Below are 22,543 nucleotides of genomic sequence, written 5' to 3' on the forward strand. Positions count from 1 at the left end.
CTAATTTAGGTTTCTTTTTAGTGTGGTTGTGATGATCCCATGAGAGACTAGCTTGAATGTGACTTTGTAGACTACACAACAAATAATACAAACTTTACATTATAAACTACAAACTTTACAAACCAAACATACTACATGCTGTGCAATACGCATTTTTACACTACGCACAGTACAATATCTAATTTACAAACTACTTTCATTACTAATTATACAGAACTCACTTTAGAAACTACATGTAACATTTTACACATTAAAACTACTTACATTACAGAGTACACAGTACACACTTTAAAAACTTTACAAGCTATGTGTAACATTTTAAACATTAAAACTACTTGCATTACAAACTACATGTGACTGTAGACTAAGCAATAAATATTACAAACTTTACATTATGAACTACGAACCTTACAAAACAAACACATTGCAAATTGTACAATTTAAACGCTACACATAGAAAATTACACACTATACATTTTACAAAATGCTCACTTTGCACATCAACTGCACAATATAAACTTTACAATCCCTGATTGACAAACTATACAGTATGCACTTTACAAACCAAACATATTGCAAACCAAAGATACTACAAGCTACATAATACGTTTTACACTACATGCTGTGCAAACTGCATAATGCATGCTTTACAAATTACTTGTATTACAATTTACACAGTACACACTTTACATGCTTTACAAACCAACCACATTACAAACTATACATGTTTTAAATGCTACACACATCGTAAACTACACAAAACTATATTTTACAAAATGTTCACTTTAAAAACTATACACATTGTCAGGCTCACAATACATGCTTTACAATCTAAACACATTGCACATTATACGATTCCTTTTTTACAAACTACTTAGATTATGAATTACAGTACAAACTGCAAACTAAAGAATATACATTTTAGAGGTCGACCGATAGTGGATTTTACCGATACCGATAGTTACGTTGGACCACACTGGCCGATACCGATTAATCAACCGATAGTTTTCAAAATGGATACTGAAAGAAAGCTAGTGCTTTTACTATTTTTAAAGAAAAGCAACAACAGTACAAAGTATGGTTCAGTAAATGAATAAAAATAATATTATTTACTATATTGATCATTAAAGATATTATTTAAATCACCAAACGGACATAAGTTTGCTTCAAGAATGAACAATGTGGCATAAATGAGTTTGAAGTTCGGTGTTTAAAAAAACATAGCAAGAGGAAAGAGAACGCGCGATCTGTATTACAGCTCTCTATATGAAGCATACAGACTTTATAAGAGCCACAGAAAGACAAAAGTTTTGCTGAAAAATGCACAATACATAATTTATAGCCTAGGGTGAAGTCATTATGTACATTCACAATGATTTGGGAGAATATAATGTAATTTAATAGAAAACTATGTGAATGGCACTCTGTTCCGCGGAAGGCTTTTTTCTGTCGGCTGTATTTAAATGCGTGTCTGGAGTTTCCCGCTCTGTGCAGTGCGCAGTGTCACGTGTCAAAATAAACAACCTCGACCTCTAATACATTTTACAAACTACAAAATTCTCACTTTACAAGTGAAACACATTACACATTAGTTTGTAAAAGCAGGTATTTAGTTTTTATTTTGTAGTTTATGCTTTTTGACTTATTTGTAGTTTTTAGCATGTATATTGAGTATGTTTATCTTGTAAACTTATTTTGTAGTTTGAAAAGTGTACATTTTACAAAACAAACTACACTATACACAAAATATCAGCTGCGTAATATATGCTTTACCATCTACACACATTACAAACTACAACATAGTTTGTGTTTAGTTTGTAAAAGCAGGTATTGTGTAGTTTTTAAAGTTTTTATTTTGTAGTTTGTAATTTTTTGACTTTTATATGTAGTTTTTAGCATGTATATTATGTAGCTTTAGATTAAAATCTTATTGTCTTGTACTTTAAGTGTATATTGTTTATATTTATATACCTATACATTCTTCTCAAACTAAACATTACAAACTACAGGATACAAACTTACCAAACCAAAAACTTTACAGGTTTTAAACTTTAAAGGGATAGTTCACCCAAAAATGAAAATTCTCCCATTAATTACTCACCCTCATGTCGTTCCAAGCCCATAAGTCCTTCGTTCATCTTCGGAACACAAATTAAGATATTTTGGATGCAATCTGAGAGCTCTCTGACCCTGCATAGACAGCAACACAACTGAAATGTTCCCAGTCTTCTGCCATTTTGGAGAGTACCACGTAATCAGCGTTGTTTACTGTATGTTCAGGAGAAAGCATGCGCATGGTTGATTTACGTTTTAGGGAAAGCGCGCACATGCATCGTGGTACTCTCCAAAATGGCGGAAGACGGTGAATGTATTTTGATTGTAAAATGATTTTGTAGTTTTGTATGTTGTTTGTAATGTAGTCATATATGCATCTCAAACTAAACACATTACACAATATGCACCTATATGCAAACTACTTTACTTTTTGAGTGCATATGAAGAGTTCAGATGCAAAATCCTCTAAGTGCTGTCTGAAATTTTCATCTAAAATTAGCATTTTTATCAGGTTTCTATGTACAGGTTCAGTCATTTTACTCTAATGGCAATGCATAGGTCCTATTCTATGCAATTAAAGTAAAACAACTGAACATAAATATAGGAGCCTGATAAAAATGCTCATTTTAGAAGAAAATTTCAGACGGCACTTAGAGGCTTTTGCATCTGAACTCTTCATATATTGTTGTATTTTTGTACACTCCGTCTGTCTGTCAGAATACAAACTAGGTGCTGTATTCATGCATCTTTCTGTCTGTCTGAGTTTCTGAAGCATCAGGCCTTTGACAGCAGTGCCAGAGAGCAGCAGCGTTTTCTCTCCCACTCTCAGTCCCCTGACACATCCGCTCGACAACAAACTCCAGCGTCTGCAGGCAGTGTTCCTGCATGAGCTCTTTATCATGACCCAACAGATATTTTTACCTCTGCCCAGTCTCAATGCCTCCGCCGGCCCGTACCAGTTATGTGGGAGCAGCGCATGCTGTCAGGTGCCATCCTCCGTTTAGCCAAGCAGTGGCAGAGTAGGAGGACGTGTGTTTGCTTTGCTTGGTCGTCCTCCTCTCCTCTGATGAATAAGTCATGGAGCTTTGTGCTCAAGCATCACGAAAATTTGTTTCAAAGTGGATCAGAGTTGCTGTCAGTGCAGGAAGAGGAACAGGAAGGCGAGCGAGCGAGGAGAGAGAACGGTGCCGTGTGTTCGTGTTATTTAAGATGCTGATTCATGCTGATTATCAAAAGGCATTGGTGAAGCGTGTCTCTGCTCTGCCTACATGCTCTTCAGAAACTATCATCAATATTTGTGCAACTCATGCACATATCGCAGCTCTCGCATAGCCTGCCGTCAGGCTCGTTTTTGACAGTATTTCTTGCATATGCACGTCCTGAACCAGTCAAAAACTTTTTTCAAACTCTCAGCAGACTGCGTGGTTGCATGCCACAATCTGTATTTATTTTCTTAGGCAGTGAACTGAATTTGAGGCGGTTTAGTTCTACCAAAACAATGCTCAAAATTCAGGATGCAATTAAAAGCAGCGAAAAAAAATTCTGTCACATTTGTAATCAAAGTAATTTTATTTTAGATGAGAACACTTTGAGCAGATGTGCAGCGTCATTGTTAATTTTGTCAGCGAAATTACTTTAAAAAGATTGTTTGACAGGGTTTTTGGATTTCATCAACGATAACAAATGTGAAAGGATGATTAAAAGATTTTAATTATTATACACTGATTAAACTATGGCAAGTTTATCTTCGCACAATATTAACAATGGTTTTAAATGTTTATTGAGAAATAAGTGAGAATTTATTAGTATTGAATGTTGTATTTAGTATAATAATAATTGTGTAATGCAGGTTTCAATTAATATTTTTAAATATACTACAATCTTTATTCTAATATTAAATATAATAAACTAAATATTTTTCAATTGTTCAAAGTTTAAGAATTTTAGTTTTTAATGTTGTATTTAGTTTATTTAATCTTAATGCGTGTTTCAGTTAATATTTTGAAATGCATATATACGTATTATAATATTTGTAGGATAATAGTATTCTAAATATTTCTGAGTTGTTTGAAGTTTGTAAAAGTAATTGTTTTTCAGTGTTGCATTTAGTTTAATAAATATTTAGTTTCATGCGTGTTTTCATTAATATTTTTAAATATAATATTTATCATAATACTTTAAATATTTTAATTGTGTAAAGTTTGTAAAAAAGTAGTTTGTTTCTTTGATTATAATGAAAGTGATTATATATCAATACTCCTAGATTGTCGTGTGTTCAATTAAATGAACTGAGGGAAACTAACTGCTGTAAAATGTAAAATTAGATTAAATTAGGTTAATGTTGACAATACCCTACACCGTGGTAGATAATTGAGCTGGTTTTCTGCATCCAGCCAACATCGTTTGGAGCTCCTCGTGTTCAGCAAATTGAGACACGAATATTGTGGTTGTGTGTCTTGGCAGTCAGAGCTCTTTATTGATTTCTGCTCTGTCAGTACAAGGGTGCACATGCCAAACCTTTTAATGGTGCCTATAAAAGTGCCAAGCCGATCTCACCAGCTCCTGGTAAAGAGTAACTCTCAGTATAGTCTTGCGTTTTTTCCCTGCGTTTCCTGTTGCTGATGCATGTATGCTGTAATTATTTCTGAGCGATCGGCAGATGACGAGTGATGAAAAATTATAGGCGTTTAATGACAGCCGGAGTGAAAGGTGAAGGGTTTGTGCTGTGACGAGTATAAGCATGACGCTTTTATCGTATATTAATGAGTCAGTGCTTAATTATTGCCTGCAGCACAACAGGAAATCATCACAAAGTCAAAGCTGGGCCTTATTAGCATGATTGCATTATAAAACTCTTCTTCAAGTGGAGCTGTTTTGTATATCGTTGACCGTTCTGTGACGCCAATTTCTTTGTCTTCAAGCATTACGTCCTACTAAATGTTGCCAAGGAGTATAAATAATATTTAAATTAATGTAGATTTAGTTATATAATTTAATGTGTAAAGGAACTGAAATTAATAAATATATAAATTAATGATTCGCTAAAATCAAATTTACTAGCACATTCACACACCAAATGTAATTTATTCACAACAATAAATAATATTTTAAAAACTGTTCCCATATTAAAAAAAAGTTGTTTTAAGTTTCAATAATTTTTCACAATATTACCGTTTTTAAAAGATTACTATATTTATCTTTTAATCAAATGAAAATCAAACAAACCCTTTAATGTTTAGGTAACATGAATTAATAAATACATAAATTATTATTTAAAGTGTTATTAAAAAATTCACAGTGAATGTTATTTATTGACAGCAATAAATAACATTTTTTTTAAATTATTCAAATAGAATAAAATTTTATATTGTTATAAAATTTTACAATAACTACTGAATTTTGGATCAAATAAATGCAGACTTGGTGAGACCCCCATTTTTATTAAATGATCATCTGATTAATTGAATTCATAAGGAAAAAAAAAAACTTTTAATTTCTTTTTACAGTAATAGTGCCCTATGAAACGTTTTGTTTTTTCAGAAATTCTGTAGTGTCTTAATTTTTCTTGAACTCAAACGCATGAAACGTTAATTTATCTTTTTATGAAATAAAAATGCCGTTGGTGACGCCAATGTCTTTGTCTTTCAGTATTACGTCCTACCAAACGTTGCCGAGGAACATGCCGAGCCACCGCGCGCAGATCGTCCCGCGCTATCCCGAGGGCTACCGGACGCTCCCACGTAACATGCTGCGGCCGGACAGCATCTGCAGCGTGGCGGGGTCGATGTACGACCGGGCGCTGCAGCCCACGACTGCAGAGAAGCGGCGCTCCATACGGGATGACACCATGTGGCAGCTGTACGAGTGGCAGCAGAGGCAGGCGCTCGGCCGGATCGGATACGGGACGCTGCCCAGCCCCAAAACCATGGGCCAGATAGCCGAGTCCATCCCCACGTCTCCTTCCCATGGGTCTCTGGCTGGTTACCACACATTCTCCCCTAACCGACCCCTCAACCCGGATTCCCGCTCTGAAGTTTCCTCGCCTGTGTTTCGTGGGGACGTGACTATTGAACGCCGCCACCGACCGCAAATCTCCAAGGTACAGAGTCACAGCAGGGACAAACTGGGAAAATGTTAAATAACTAGCGTTTCCAAGCCTACAAGCTTCGGGTGCACACAGTTTTATTTAAATGTGTGTGTGTGTGTATATATATATATATATATATATATATATATATATATATATATATATATATTTACACACACACACATATATGCGTGATGGAGCCTAGAGAACGAGTTAGAATGTCCCTAAAATTCTAGATATGGGGCAAAAATGCCCGTTTGAGTTTTTGTCTCATATTTACATCATATAGTTTACATCACATGAGTGCAAATGTGATACTGATCTTATACAACAGTTCAATAAATAAGAAGTTAAAAATTGCAAAATTTTTCCAACGTGAATATAAAGACAAAGTAGAACTGTTTTTCTCCGAGCAACACAGCAGCATCTCATTTCTTAATCCACGTTTTGAACGAATCAGGTGAACCATTAGGCGCGTTGCATTTGAAGTGCTGCTGCACAGATCGATCGGCGTGTGACATCAAAAGTACCGCGAGAGCGATTCAAAAGCACGAGGAGCCGTCTGCTCTCTAATCGCTCTCGCTGTAGTTTGATGTCACACACTGATCGATCTGATGGTGATAATCCGCTTCAAGTCGAACAAGCCTAATGATTCAATGGACCATTCACGAAGAGAACCATTTACTTCACTTCTGAATGAATCAGCCATTTGAATGAATCAAATGAATGAATAAATGACTCGGACTTAATCATTAACACATTTACCACCACCACCTACTGGCAGTTTTAGTTTCTTATTTAGAGTATCATTTCATTAAAGAAATAATTTCATATTTCCATAGTAATAATAATAAAGATTATTAAAAGTATAGTTCACCCACCCAAAAATGAAAATTTTGTCATCATTTACTCACCCTAATGGTCCAAAAGAGTATATGTAATAAATTTTATGTTGAATCAAGCAACATATTTCTTGCTGAAGCTTTTAAATTATCTTTTTGGAGTAATTTCTCAGCCAAATTTGATGTGTGATTAATTTGCAATTAATTAATTGGCACATCATTTAATTAACTAGATAGAATATTAGAATATAGATAGAATAGAATAGATAGATAGAATAGAATATTAATTTTATCGCTTACCAGCCCTAATATACAGTGTGTATGTAAATTTATAAATGTATATAAAATCTATAATTAATATATATTAATCATTAATCTAACAACTTAATATATACATATATAATACACACATGCATGTATATATTTAAAAAAGTTTCTATATTAAATATATATATTAGGGGTGTTAACGCATTAACGCATGCGATTAATCTAAAAATTTTAACGCGTTAATATTTTTTAAAGCAAATGAATCATTTGATATGTTTTGACCTCAACTTCTTCCCGTCATCGCAGCGCGGAAGGTTATCTATCATTGTGTGATGAGGGTACAGCACCAGTGTTGCCAGGGTAACAGCACAAGTGGGCTATTTTGAAAATACAGTCGCGGGAAAATTACAGAGCCGTGGTTTGCGGTTTTTTGGGCTACTTTTAAAATTAGCTCTAATGCAGCTGCAGAACAGGTCCAATTCTTCTTCATAATGCATTTTGTCATAATACTTCACATAAGGTCGCAAGAAATGTTTTGTTGTATTTATTTAGAAATACTTTTGATAATAGTTGAGTAAATGTATGCTGGGATTGAAGCAATGTGGCTTGGTAAACGTTTTATTGCCAGTTTAAAGGCTGATAATGGCTGAATAAAAACAAAAGAATAATAAGGATTATGTCTCATACCTGGCGGAAGTGTGAAAGGTTCTGTTTCCTTAAACTAGTTTCATGCATTTCTTTATTTCAACACATTTACAGGTAAATCCTAGTATTTTAAATTTGTGATTAATCATGATTAATCACAGTCCATGACTGTGATTAACGTAATTACATTTTTAATCGATTGACAGCACTAATATATATATATATATATATATATATATATATATATATATATATATATATATATATATATATATATATATATATATATATATATAAATATACATGTCAATAAATTCAAATTTCAAATTTTTCAAATTCAAAATATATACTGTGTGTGTGTATACATAATAAATAACCACAGTACACACACATATATTATAAACTTTTATTTTAAGTTTATAATGTGATAATCATAAACAACTGAAAAAGTGGGAACCCTGCATTTCTATTTCTGTCCATTTTATGCCCGTTTATAGTCTTTTATATCAGAATCTTGCACAGGGATGTTTTTCGGTGATTGTATAAACACACAATTGTAATTTTTCTTGTCTGAGCATGTAATTACCAGATCACATTATTTCCGAGCCTTTAAGTTTCTTGTAAGGCTGTGGGTTTAATGCTCTTTTCACCAGAGCAGTCCGTTCCGATGCTCATGAGATCACTGTGCTTCCCTCTCTCTCTCTCTCTCCGTCAGTACTCCTTTCCTGCCGAGCGCAGGCCTGTTCCTCCCGCACAGAGCATCACTGCACAGTCTCTGCAAGGCAAAACGGTATGCTTTCCTTCTTCTCCACCCACCACCTCCGTCTGTAACTCGCACATCCACAACTTTGCTTTCCTCTCAAACTCTTTGCATTTTTCAGTTGCAAGCCACCAAGGATTCGTTGAGGCTTTGGCTTGCAAATGAGCAGAATATTTTACATGCAGAGGTTGAGCTGCTCATTTAAAGTCAACATGAAATCAAAATGGACCACATTTACTTTCATAACACATACTTCTGGTCTAATCGTGCGTGTGTTATTCCAAAGGTTAAAATGGTCGTTAGGGTTAAAATATGTTTCTAGCATGTTTTAGCAGTAAAATAGGTTGCAAATGTCATTTCATGTTGACTTTAAAGGTAAACAAACTTTCAAATGTTCATGTTGCAGTAGAGTAGGTTTTTCGAGCTTTAGGTTTTGAATTAAATGCCAGAGAGATGAGTGTTTGTGATTGTGTGTGTTTATTGTGACAGGTGAAGCACTAATACCATAAGCTCTTCTTAAAACTATAATTATTATTCTCTTACTTGAAGTTTCAGGTTCTGACAGTTTTAAGCTGCCTCTTTCCTGCTAAGCTTCTGCTTTTATTTATTCATTTTACAGACCCAAAGTACAACTGGCAGTAATTGTCTGCGATATTATTTCAGGCAGAGAGCATTTTAATGAAAAAGCCTGCGGTCACTTGATGAAATATTAATAGAGCTCCTCCATATGTGTTTTACTCATCATCGCTGGAAAGCTGCTGTAAAAATGTCTTTCGTTACAGTGCATGAAATTCAATTTAGCACCTTAAACATTTTGGTTTAGGTAAAAGCCTCTTGGAGAGTTTTTAATCGTCTTTGTTTTTCATGATATAACTTGCTTTATTTGGATTAATATAAACCAAGATGAAATGACAAACATAAGATAATCTGGATCCCAGGGTTTTCTTCAGATGTCACTTAATTGGCTAGCAGAACAAGTTTTTAAGGGTAAATTGGCATAGACCTGGGGTTTTCCTTTCTGAAAAGCACATTTAAACTTAATCCAGCTGTTCTTTCTGGAAAATCCAGCTTGTACTTCTAGTTTCTAGTTCGAGAACCTGGTTTATTCATGGTTATGTAGTTTATGCAATTTAGCTGAACCTGATAGAGCTGATAAGTCATGTTGATTAGATATTACAGGTCTGTGTCAGTCTATCCTGAAAATATTTAATACTGCATTGACCTGAATATAAGACGACCCTGATTATGAGACGACTTTTGGAAAAAGGCTTTTTGAAAACCTTTTTTTTTTTTTTTTTCTTTCTTCTCTCTCTCTGTAAAACACATTATTTTCATATTGCATATTTTTCCTATTTTAATTTTTGTTTTGAAAGTATGGTAAATAGGCCCTACTGGTAAAATGTACCAACAATGACATTGAAAAAATAAAATAACAGGTAGCCCATCTGAATTATATAACATTTATGCTATCCATCTCATAGTAGCCTACCAAAATTTTATTAACAGTAGAAGTGAAATCTTATAGTAGTCTTCAAATCTGGGTACTGTCTTATGTTTTAAAATCACTTACAGAGGAAGTTTGGTCCCATCAGGCTAACATGACAGTCACGACCATGCTGCTGTAAGCTTTTCTTTTGTTTTGTTTTCACTAGCGATCTTTACAACACACATTACATATTTCATGGCACACTTGTTTTATGCGTTTTTGGCGCCACCTATTGTTGTGGGTATATTGTTGACATGTCAAAGTCTAGACCCTGAATATAAGACGACCGCATTTTTTCAGATGTATTTCCAAGAAAAAAACATCGTCTTATATTCGGGTCAATACGGTACTACAAATTTATTTATTTACAGATTTTCTACTCCCTGGACCAATGTCATTTTAGTGTTCATATGCTATTATATTATTCATTAATTTTTTAAATATTTTATATTGTTCATTTTAAAGTGTTATTAACTTTGTTATGCTTAATTATGTATGTTTGTATATACACATTCTAGTTAACAGATTTTTTACTTCCTATTATTTATATACTATTTATTTAGTATAGTATTATATGCTATATAGTATTTATTAATATTTTAAATCAGCTTTTATTATTTCTTTATTTAGATTGTTTTAGTAATTTTGTTGCGCTTGGTTTTACATTCTTGAATACAAATGTAAACTTAAAACTTAAACTTATTTATATACTATTATAGTATTTATTATTTTAAAATAATGTGTATTTTTAGTTTTATTAATTTTGTGCTGCTTAATTGTATATGAATATTTGTATATACGTATATATAATTTCCAATTATTTATTTACAGATTTTCTACTTCATATTATTTATACTATTTATTAATATTTTAAATTAGCATTATTTTATTTACATTTTATTTCGATTTTCCATTCTTGGAAGCAAATTTAAACTTAAACCCTAACTTAAACTTATTTATATACTATTATTGTATTTATTATTATTTTAAAATAAAGTTTATGTTTTTATTTTTAATTTAGGTTTTATGAATTTTTCAAATGAACTTGTTAAAGTGTTGTGCTTGATTTTCCATTGTTAATAGAAAATTGTAATTCAAACCAGCCTGTAATTAGTTTCTAGCTGGAGAACCTGGTCATTCATGATTACTGTACTAGTTTATACAACTTAGCTGGTAGAGCTGGTTAATCATGTTGATGAGATATCACAGGTTTATGTCAGTCTATCCAGCACATGTCCTCTGTATCAAACATGGCCCGATTTCCCATAACCCCCTTCACGACGGCCCACGCTAACGCTGCTCCTGTCGCCCGCTGCAGCCAGAGGAACTGACCCTGCTGCTCATCAAGCTCCGGCGGCAGCAGGCCGAGCTCAACAGCCTCCGCGAGCACACGCTCGCTCAGCTAATGCAGCTAAACCTCGATGCCGCCAACCCAAAGGTCAGCCTCGCGGATCGCTAGCCTGTGCATCCCAGAGTGAAGGGCTTGTTAGTCCCCCCGCCAAACCCCGGCCACCCCACAACCCAGCCTGTCCATTTCCAAGTCTGGTGGTTTTCCCATTGCTTCCGCATGCTGTTGTGGATTGGATGTTGTCTAAAGAAATACGTTTCAATGCCAGATTTAGTGCACACTAGCGGTCGAAGGTTCGGAATAATTACGATTTTTGAATGACGTCTTTTATACTCACCAAGGCTGCATTTATATGACTAAAAACACATTAAATAAGTAATAATGTAAAATATTTTACCTTTAAGAATAGCTGTTTTCTATGTGAATATATGGTAAAATGTAATTTATTCCTGTGATGCAAAGCTGAATTTCCAGCATCATTACTTCAGTCTTCAGTGTCACATGATCCTTCAGAAATCATTCTAATATGCTGATTTAATGCTCAAGATACATTTCTTACTATTATTAATGTTAAAAACAGTTGTGCTGCTTCATCATTTTGAGGAAACTGTGATACACTACCATTCAAAAGTAAAAATAATAATGATTTATAATTTATAATTTCCCATTTTTGTTGTAAAAGCCTTATATAATATATATATATATATATATATATATATATATATATATATATATATATATATACTGTATAAATTATTACTGTACATTACAAGAGATTTCTAATTCAAATTAATGTTAAAAAAATACACTTAACAGTTTCCACAAAAATACTAAGCATTAACTGAGCATATTAGACTGATTTCTGAAAGATCATGTGACACTGAAGGCTGGAGTAGAGATGCTGAAAACTCAGCATTGCATCACATGAATAAATTACATTTTAAAACGTATCAAAATAGATATAACTAATATTTTACTGTATTTTTGATCAAATAAATGCAAACTTAGTGAGCCTTTATTCAAGAAATCTTAATTATTCCAAACTTTTGAGCCGCTGTTTGGAGAAATGTCTCTTCCTTTCCACTAACATGTGAAATCCCTTCAGTCCTGTAGGTTTGGATCATGTTTTGTGCGGCTGCTGCATGCATCTGACGCAGTTTGAGGAACATGATCAGCAGAAGTCGTGTTTCTGTTTGCAATCCTCTTTCTGATAGCTAGATGTTTTCTTTGGTGGACCCTTTTATGTGCAAGAACCTCATTTCTGATTTGCTCTTTGGCTTGCTTCGTCTCGCTCGTAAAAGTGCATGATGAACTGGAGGAGAAAGTGGAGTTTGCAGTTGTTGACTTTGAATGGCTTCTTGAGTTTTTCTTTTGCACTTCCCCTGCTCTGAAGCCCACGTCTCTGGTTTTTCTCACTGCTCTCCTCTCATCTTCTTTCTCTTGCCGTCTCTAGAGTGAAATCCTTTCCCATCACCTACAGAGGAATCTCATGTACTTGGACAGCCAGGTGAGGGCCTTTCCTGTTTCTCACTTCCTGTTTCTCTCTCTCTCTCATTGTCTTATTTCTCTGGCTACTGTACTTTTATTGCAGCACAGATCAAACTCGAGCGTTTTCTCTGTTCTTCGGCCCTCAGTGCATCTGCTGCAGTTCTTTGTTCTGTTGAATGCAGATGGTGTCTCTTAAAATAGCAGTTCATTTAAAGCATTTTTAGCAACAGAACGTGAAGCTGGATTCATTTGTATTGTTTAGTTTGTCAGGCTTAATTCTCAGAGGTAGCCTGCTGTGAATGTATTGTCTTTTCATTTAACTAATAGATCACAGCAGTAACCTGTCTATTTTTAAAGCCCTTGCTTGAGGAATTGCATTTCATGTATAACAGCTATAAGACTATATATCTATATATATATATATATATATATATATATATATATATATATATATAGATATAGATATAGATATAGATATAGATATATATATATATAGATATATATAGATGGAAGCAAGTATTCAGTAACTGACGGAATGAACAACTCATCCCATAAAACATTGATATAATTTTACTCTTAAAGTTTAATAATTTTTGTATATTTTTATGTAGCTTTAATTTTTGTTCAGTTTTAGTTTGTCATTTTATTTATTTATTTTTACTTATTTTAGTTGCAAAGGCAATATTTCTTTCTTTTTTTTCTTTTGAGGTTGAGTTCAATAATTATATTTTATTTTTCACTAATATAGTTGAATAATTCTGTTATAAATTAGAAATATAATTTCTATTTATTTAGAGATTTAGAGATGTTCTACTCTTGACTCTCTTGATATTATTTTATTAGTATTTCTTTTAATATTATAGTATTTCTTACAATTTCAAATTAGCTTTTATTATGTTTTCAATTTTAATTTTTGATATTAATTAATATTTCTATGTAGCTTTTTTATTTTAGTATTGATGTCATTTGAATTTTTTATCTTCAAATGCAATATTAAATTTTTTTAAAAGTTGAATTTAATATTTATATTTTTATGTCAGGTTCATTTTAGTTACTGAAAATGATTTTTAGTAGTTTTAGTTTTAGTTAACCCAGACTGCTGTAGTTTGAAGTTTCCTGTAAATCTTACATGATAATTAATACTAATACAGTAAAATTTTATTTTAATTATTATGAAGCACATCTCGGTGAAGTCTGCATCTCTGATTAAACCTATCTTGGTGGACCGTTTTAAGTTAAGCTTTTTGAAAATGGTCAACTCCGAATAACATTATCCAGCAAATGTTCTTCACTTTCTTTGACAGGAACCATTTATTGTCTTTTAACATTGTATTGCATTACTGAAGTGCACACAGGCTTTACTCTGGAACAGTGAACAGGAAAAACGCACGAGTAAAGCAGACATGTGATATTTGTGAGGGTCAGAAGCTGTAAAAACACAGTGCTTTGATAATTCCTGTTACTCCTCCTCCTCGTGCACTAGATGAAGGAGAATGAGCCAATAATCTTCATGATTCACACTATGATTGAGAACTCTGCGCCAAGGCCACAACTGTACCAGCAAGTAAGGTCTTGGAACACACGGTTATGCTCCTCCCCTCTCGTGTCATGGGCCCCGCCTCTTTGTCGAAGCTCCACCCCCTCACTGCCCCATCCTGTGTCGGTTTCGCTCCAGCACATCCCATTGGTTCTCCTTGTTGTTGTTATTTTCCTGTTGAAAGTGGAACTAGTATTGGCATGGCTTGATCGTTCCGTGCGAATCACAGCTGCTGGTGCTAATGTGCTGTTCATTAGCAATGGCTTCATCCATCACGCCGGCTTTCATGTGTTAGCGCAGACTCAAGTGTGTGACCGGAGACCAGTGTGTTTTACCAAGCCTTTTGACCTCCAAAAGAAAAGCATTGCACAGGTTTAAAGGCCCATTCACATCAGATGAAAACTCTTAAGTATAAAGTTTAAACAATAGAAGTCATGACTAAAACGATAACGACACAATATTATTGTTGGAAAAAACGACAAAAACATTGACAGCCAATAAAAATCCCACCCAATTGCTACTCAAGTATTTAAAGCAGCATAATAAATAATTGTTGTTGGTGTGAACGGGCCTTCAGTAACCAGAAACCCCATGGTGTCATGCAAATCGTTGGGTAAAGATTTGCAGAGCTTCGTAAAGTCAGCGAACGGGTCAAAGTTTAAAGTGTCATGTTGCAAACAATTCTGAGTGAATTAAGGATTTATTGGCCATAAAAGCATTTGTTTTGCAATGGAAGATATTTAATAAACCTTAATTGTTGTCTTTATGACAATGGGATTATGCTGATATGAGTGAAACTAATAATAATAATAATCCTATTGTTATAAGCACCAATATATAGTTTTATTAAAAATAGTGCAAAATTATTAACAGTTTTCATTACTTGTAAGAACAATGCAAACCGGCCAATTAATTTTTTATTTAAACTTAATGTAAATATAGTTTTATTTTGCACGTAATATTAGCCTTAAAGACATAAATGTTTCTTACTAGCCATTGAAACTGTATTGCGAAATATTTTTATTAAAACTGTGTTTTTGTGTGTATTTTTATCACTCTAATAAAATCAATTTACTAGCTAGATATGTAGCATCATATGAGCTAGAAAAACATCAAGATTTTGTACATAAAATATTCATATTGTGTACATCATTTTAGTAGCTTAATGTGAAAAATATAGGTGAAACACTCAGAAATTAAGTTTCACAAATAATTATAAAGAAACTGTAAGTAACACTGAATTGAACATGAAATTTTGAAATAGTTTTTCTTGTAAAATATACTGCAATGATATTTTTATTAGAAGACATACAGTTTGCAACAGATAAATAGCGTGAGTTACTTAAACCAGACTGTTGTTCTCTGTTTTTGAAATTGCTTGGTTTCAAGGGTTGTTTAGAGAATAATAAAATAAGATAATAATAATTTAGAGAATAACAAAGACTTTATTAGACATAATTATTTTTACTAGCCATTGAATTTTGTATTTTGCAATATTTTTATTAAAACTATATTTTTGTGCTTATGAGTTATGACAATGGGATCATTCATCACTTTTTCATTTTATTATAGTTTCACTAATAGCATCAGATATTAGCTAGAAAAACATCAAGATTTTATACATGAAATATTTAGGCATGTTCATATTTTTTAGTAGCTTAGTGTGAAAATATTCCATAAATGCACTGAACATTCCAAAAGTGTAATTATTCTTAAGCATAAAACTTCCAAAGTATGCATTATTAGAAGACATGCAATCGCTGCAGTTAGATGCAATTTGCAACAGATAAATGGCGCAAGCTGCTTCCATCAGACTGTTATTCTTTCTGTTTGATGGTACTGATGAAGTTCGCTGGTTATATGCTGGATGGTCGCATCTTGTAAGTTGATTGAGTTGAGATTTTTCCTCAGATCTCCTGCAGCAGCTTCCTCACACGGTGCTGTGAAATCTCAGAAATCCTGTAGAGTGCGAGCGGCTCGGCGGTGTCCCTGCTGGCCCGCGGCCGAACGTGTGAGGGCTTTCGGGTTTTCATTAGTCACACTAACTGGAGCGCTGACAGACCCGACCGAGGGGCGGTAGTTACCGTGGACCTGTAGGGAACATCTATTGCAGCAGACTGACCTTCTGAAACCTCCCAAAACAACCTCCAGATAGTTTCCAGCACACAATCCGTTCAAATTGTTGAATTCTTTTAAATTGTCGCTCAAACTCTGTGTTTGTGTGCCTCTGTTGTCCCGTAGCAGATGTGAATGTGTACGACACGAGCGTTGTTAACAGTTTAGTGATTTTAGCACACCAGATGGTGCTGAAGCAGTTTTATTGCTGTGATGAGATGATTCATATCTACATAAACTCATCCAGCTGTGGAAAAGTGTGAATGAGTGTGTCTGTGCGCTGCAAAAAATCAGTTTCTTACTCAGTGTTTTTGTACCGTTTTCTAGTACAAATATTCAAACGTCTTTAATCCAACATATATTTACCTAAAAGATATTAAGTCTTAAAAAATTGTTTAACACAAAAATGAGCTTTTTTATTTTTTTTACTATTTTTTTGTTCTTATAACAGTGGCATAGTTTAGCTTATTTTTTACTTTTACTCACAACATCATATATAAGAAGAACAAATTAATTTTTTTTCTACATAAAATGTTAAGATGTATTCATATTTCGTACATAGTATATATTCATGTTATTACTTTAATGTGAAGAATATTCCATAAATGCACTAAAAAATAAACCATTTTCACACAGAAATCATGTTAATTTATTTGAAGAAAAAAAACAGTTTGTACATAAAATATTCAAGATATATTCATATATCTTTCATATTCATTTATCAGTGAAACATTTTCACTTAGAAATCACTAGTAAATTTACTTGAAGCCTTTGTATATGATGCATTATAAAAGTATTTTGATGCATTAATTATGCCTTGTAACAACCATTTTTAGATGTAAGAAGAAATCTGCAAATATTATAATGCATTATAAACTGTTTACAATTATTTATGGCAATATATAATGCATTATAACAAACATTATGAATACCTTTTATAATGCATTATGCATAAATGTTTCAAAAATATCATAAATGGGGTCAGAAAAATAAACTTGAATCAGTGAGAAAGCAAGTTTATTTTTCTGGCCCCACTGGCAGATATTTTATTTATGTTTTTTTATTTAAGCATTAATTTACCTACTTTTGAAACATGTTTCAAAAATGCTTATAATTTTGCTTCTCAAGTAAATGTTTTTTGATTCAAGAATATTTAGGTACTTGTACTGGAAAACAAGACAAAAATACTGAGTAAGGAAATCATTTTCTTGCATTGGATCCATTTATATATATATATATAATATAAAAACTTCCATCAAACGTTCCCATTTGCTTCCTCCGAACTGTTTGTATGGAGTTTGCATGTTTAATGTGGATTGTGTGGTTGGTGTCAGTTCCAGTGTGACTGTATATAAAGATCACTGCTGCACAGCGCTGCACATTAATATTACACCAGCTACAAGTGTTTACTGAAGTTACTGTTGCAAAAAAGTTTGTTACTTAAAGTCTCAATTAGTTTTTTGCCTTCATTTGACAGCATATTGATGAGTAAGTTGCATGAACGGCAGTAGTAAATCAACTGTACACAGGCTCATGTCGCTTGCTCCATCGCTTCATGCGCAGAGTCTCAAAGCAGTCTAGAGCGGTGTATAACATTTTCTAGGATTTATTATATAATGCATATCATATCTTACATTATTTCCTCTCATTTCAGCAGATTAGTCCTGAAGAGTACAGAGAAAACACCTACTTATACAGACCCGAGGAGCTGGACATCGATGTAAGCTGACTCTCTTACTGTCAACTGATCGTTTGCATGATTGTATGATTACATTGTGACAAATATTATTTGAGTTTGTGCTTCTGTTAAACATTCAAAAAAATGTGTTATACAAAAAACAGTTATACAGCAATTTATCATTAGGAGTGAAACTTGAAGCATGAATTAGTAAACACAAATCAGTTTAAAAATTGCAAATGATTAAACTACTTTTCAGGCAAATTTAAAATCAAAATTTTTATAAATTATAATTAAATTCTGTAATTCATATTTTAAAATGTAGTTTTAAAAAAACAAACAAACAAACAAAAAACATTTTAACATCCTTTAAAATAGCATTTTAAAAAAGCTTCTTTTTTTTTTTTGACGCATTTTTATTTATTTATTTTTTTAATCTTTGCCAGCCAAGTTAAAAATGCTGTTGAATAGTCGTCGAGATGTATTATAGCATGTTAGTGGATGATCATTAATTTATCAAGCTATATTAGCAATGTTCGAAGGCATGAATAGAGATGAAGATGAATATGGAATATGGACTAAATATGGAATCATAAAACTTTTACTGAGAGCAAACTAACAATAAATACTGCTCTGTACGTCATTTAAAGCTTTTCATGGTCATAATGACTCTCTCACATACTGTTATTTGACTTTATTATCAGTCCAAAAATAAAAGTATACAGAAAATGCAACTTAAATGAATCAAATAAATATAAATATTGGCCTAGGCTACAATCGACTGCATTTATTGTATTGTGCCCAAAATTGAATGACCTTTTCTTTTTAAGATATATGAAAAAAATGTAACGTAGTTGCTATTGTGCATTCAGTTGATCAGCAGTTTCTAGCCATGCAGCCTTTCTCTCGGGTTTTATGACAGCTCTACCTTTTATGGTTATTAGTAGAACATTAAAACATTCAAATCTAAAATTGCTCTTTAAAGCATTGCATTAAAAACACTAAATTAAAAGTTAAAATCACTGGTTTAAAAATGAAATTAAATAATAGAAAACAGATTACATTTTAACTGATGAGAGGAATACACATTAGCCTAATTTGAGCTAGAAGGGCTGTATTAGCCAGCTTACATTTGATTTACAGTTACTACTATCATAAAAATAGTAGGATTAAAATTCTACATGTCACATTTAATGTCCAACAACCAATATTTTAGCAAAATGTACATATACAGTGGGTACGGAAAGTATTCAGACCCCCTTACATTTTTCACTCTTTGTTATATTGCAGCCATTTGCTAAAATCATTTGTCCATTTTTTTTTTCCTCATTAATGTACACACAGCACCCCATATTGACAGAAAAACACAGAATTGTTGACATTTTTGCAGATTTATTAAAAAAGAAAAACTGAAATATCACATGGTCCTAAGTATTCAGACCCTTTGCTCAGTATTTAGTAGAAGCACCCTTTTGATCTAATACAGCCATGAGTCTTTTTGGGAAAGATGCAACAAGTTTTTCACACCTGGATTTGGGGATCCTCTCCAGTTCTGTCAGGATGGATGGTAAACGTTGGTGGACAGCCATTTTTAGGTCTCTCCAGAGATGCTCAATTGGGTTTAAGTCAGGACTCTGGCTGGGCCATTCAAGAACAGTCACGGAGTTGTTGTGAAGCCACTCCTTCGTTATTTTAGCTGTGTGCTTAGGATCATTGTCTTGTTGGAAGGTAAACCTTCGGCCCAGTCTGAGGTCCTGAGCACTCTGGAGAAGGTTTTCGTCCAGGATATCCCTGTACTTGGCCGCATTCATCTTTCCCTCGATTGCAACCAGTCGTCCTGTCCCTGCAGCTGAAAAACACCCCACAGCATGATGCTGCCACCACCATGCTTCACTGTTGGGACTGTATTGGACAGGTGATGAGCAGTGCCTGGTTTTCTCCACACATACCGCTTAGAATTAAGGCCAAAGTTCTATCTTGGTCTCATCAGACCAGAGAATCTTATTCAGGTGTTTTTAGCAAACTCCATGCGGCTTTCATGTGTCTTGCACTGAGGAGAGGCTTCCGTCGGGCCACTCTGCCATAAAGCCCCGACTGGTGGAGGGCTGCAGTGATGGTTGACTTTCTACAACTTTCTCCCATCTCCCGACTGCATCTCTGGAGCTCAGCCACAGTGATCTTTGGGTTCTTCTTTACGTCTCTCACCAAGGCTCTTCTCCCCCGATAGCTCAGTTTGGCCGGACGGCCAGCTCTAGGAAGGGTTCTGGTCGTCCCAAACGTCTTCCATTTAAGGATTATGGAGGCCACTGTGCTCTTAGGAACTTTAAGTGCAGCAGAAATTATTTTGTAACCTTGGCCAGATCTGTGCCTTGCCACAATTCTGTCTCTGAGCTCTTCAGGCAGTTCCTTTGACCTCATGATTCTCATTTGCTCTGACATGCACTGTGAGCTGTAAGGTCTTATATAGACAGGTGTGTGGCTTTCCTAATCAAGTCCAATCAGTATAATCAAACACAGCTGGACTCAAATGAAGGTGTAGAACCATCTCAAGGATGATCAGAAGAAATGGACAGCACCTGAGTTAAATATATGAGTGTCACAGCAAACGGTCTGAATACTTAGGACCATGTGATATTTCAGTTTTTCCTTTTTAATAAATCTGCAAAAATGTCAATTCTGTGTTTTTCTGTCAATATGGGGTGCTGTGTGTACATTGAGGAAAAAAATGAACTTAAATGATTTTAGCAAATGGCTGCAATATAACAAAGACTGACAAATTTACGGGGGTCTGAATACTTTCCGTACCCACTGTACTCAAAATTATTGCGCTATTATTCTATTGTGTTCGTCTGTTTAGCAGCACTCATTCACTTGCGTAAGCCTCGTGCACTCCTGACAGCAAAATCTATATATTTGCATGACTTTCTAACATTTACAGATGAAGTATATAACTGTGACATGTCCGTTATGCACTGGGGAAAACACAATGTCTCAAATGCTTTAAACAGCACAGATATATTCAGTTTGCCATGATGGATCGATTAGATCCGTGATCGACATTAAGGGCTGCTTAAGAATAAGCGTGCACATCAAATTATCTTGACTCATTGAACCTGGATTGAATTAGTGAGATTGCATGAATTTAAATTGTCATTTATGAAACTACAGATTGATTTGTTAGGTTATTTTAAGTCAGGTTTTGGACATTAATCCACGATTTTCTTAGCGTCTTTTATGAAACAGCCCCCTGGAATGAAAGACTGGGATTTGATTTGATTTGATTTGATTTGATTTGATTTGATTTGATTTGATTTGATTTGATTTGATTTGGATTTGATTTGGATTTGATTTGATTTGATTTTTGTATAAATATAATTATTCTACATGCCATTTTATGACCTCACATTCACTGATTCACTGAATCTTTCCCATTATTACATCATAATTATTGAAAAATGGGTATTTTATTTAAATTTTAAATAAAATTAAACATTTTATTCCAAATGATTTTTCCCCAAATTCTTGCATAATTATTCTTCATGCCATTTTTACAAACTCGCATTCATTGGAGACTGAAACGTACCCATAATTCTGTCATAATTATTGGTGTATATTTGTACCGTTGCAGGCGAAGCTAAGTCGACTATGCGAGCAGGATAAAGTAGTGAGAAATCAAGAAGAAAAACTGCAGCAGCTCCACAGAGAAAAGGTAGCAAACATCTCCCTCCTCAGCGTCTCGCAGTGTGTTGTGACGCCCGTCTCACTCGTGCATGTGTGTGTTGCAGCACACGCTGGAGACGGCCTTGCTGTCGGCCAGTCAGGAGATCGAGATGAGCGCTGAAAACCCTGCGGCGGTGCAGAGCGTCATCCAGCAACGGGACGTCCTGCAGAGCGGCCTGCTCAGCACCTGCAGAGAGGTGTCGCGTGTCAACTCCGTACGTCCCTCGTTCCGTTTGCTTTGATTGATGCAATGCTACACGCTCTCAGTCGCTCACCCATAATGCTGTGCTGCTAAACAGGAGCTGGAGCGGAGCTGGAGGGAGTACGATCGGCTGGAGGCGGACGTCACAATGGCCAAAACTAACCTGCTGGAGCAGCTGGAGGCCCTCGGGAGCCCACAGGTGACACGTTTGATTGAATACTAGCAGTATGCGAATGTACACTATATTGCCAAAAGTATTGGAACACCCCCTTCTAATGAACAGGTTTGACTGCTTTAGTAATTTCCATGAGTA

The 22,543-nt window shown here is 34.3% G+C and overlaps 1 protein-coding gene across 17 annotated transcripts in view; it reads left to right on the forward strand.

Moving 5' to 3' along the window:
* The window catches only part of plekha5 (pleckstrin homology domain containing, family A member 5), a 165,129-nt gene that overhangs the window by 129,037 nt on the left and 13,549 nt on the right, over positions 1 to 22,543 (forward strand). For 3 of the 17 annotated variants that reach the window (XM_058773568.1, XM_058773569.1, XM_058773573.1), the window contains exons 11-19: positions 5,704 to 6,154; positions 8,612 to 8,686; positions 11,461 to 11,580; positions 12,944 to 12,997; positions 14,462 to 14,542; positions 18,285 to 18,350; positions 21,937 to 22,017; positions 22,094 to 22,243; positions 22,328 to 22,429. In XM_058773568.1, the coding sequence (XP_058629551.1) occupies positions 5,704 to 6,154; positions 8,612 to 8,686; positions 11,461 to 11,580; positions 12,944 to 12,997; positions 14,462 to 14,542; positions 18,285 to 18,350; positions 21,937 to 22,017; positions 22,094 to 22,243; positions 22,328 to 22,429 (1,180 nt within the window). The remainder of the gene's footprint in view (positions 1 to 5,703; positions 6,155 to 8,611; positions 8,687 to 11,460; positions 11,581 to 12,943; positions 12,998 to 14,461; positions 14,543 to 18,284; positions 18,351 to 21,936; positions 22,018 to 22,093; positions 22,244 to 22,327; positions 22,430 to 22,543) is intronic. The other 14 variants (XM_058773571.1, XM_058773577.1, XM_058773575.1 and 11 more) reach the window with 9 other exon arrangements.

This window comes from Onychostoma macrolepis, chromosome 04, assembly GCF_012432095.1.
Source record: "Onychostoma macrolepis isolate SWU-2019 chromosome 04, ASM1243209v1, whole genome shotgun sequence".
Lineage (NCBI taxonomy): Eukaryota > Metazoa > Chordata > Actinopteri > Cypriniformes > Cyprinidae > Onychostoma > Onychostoma macrolepis.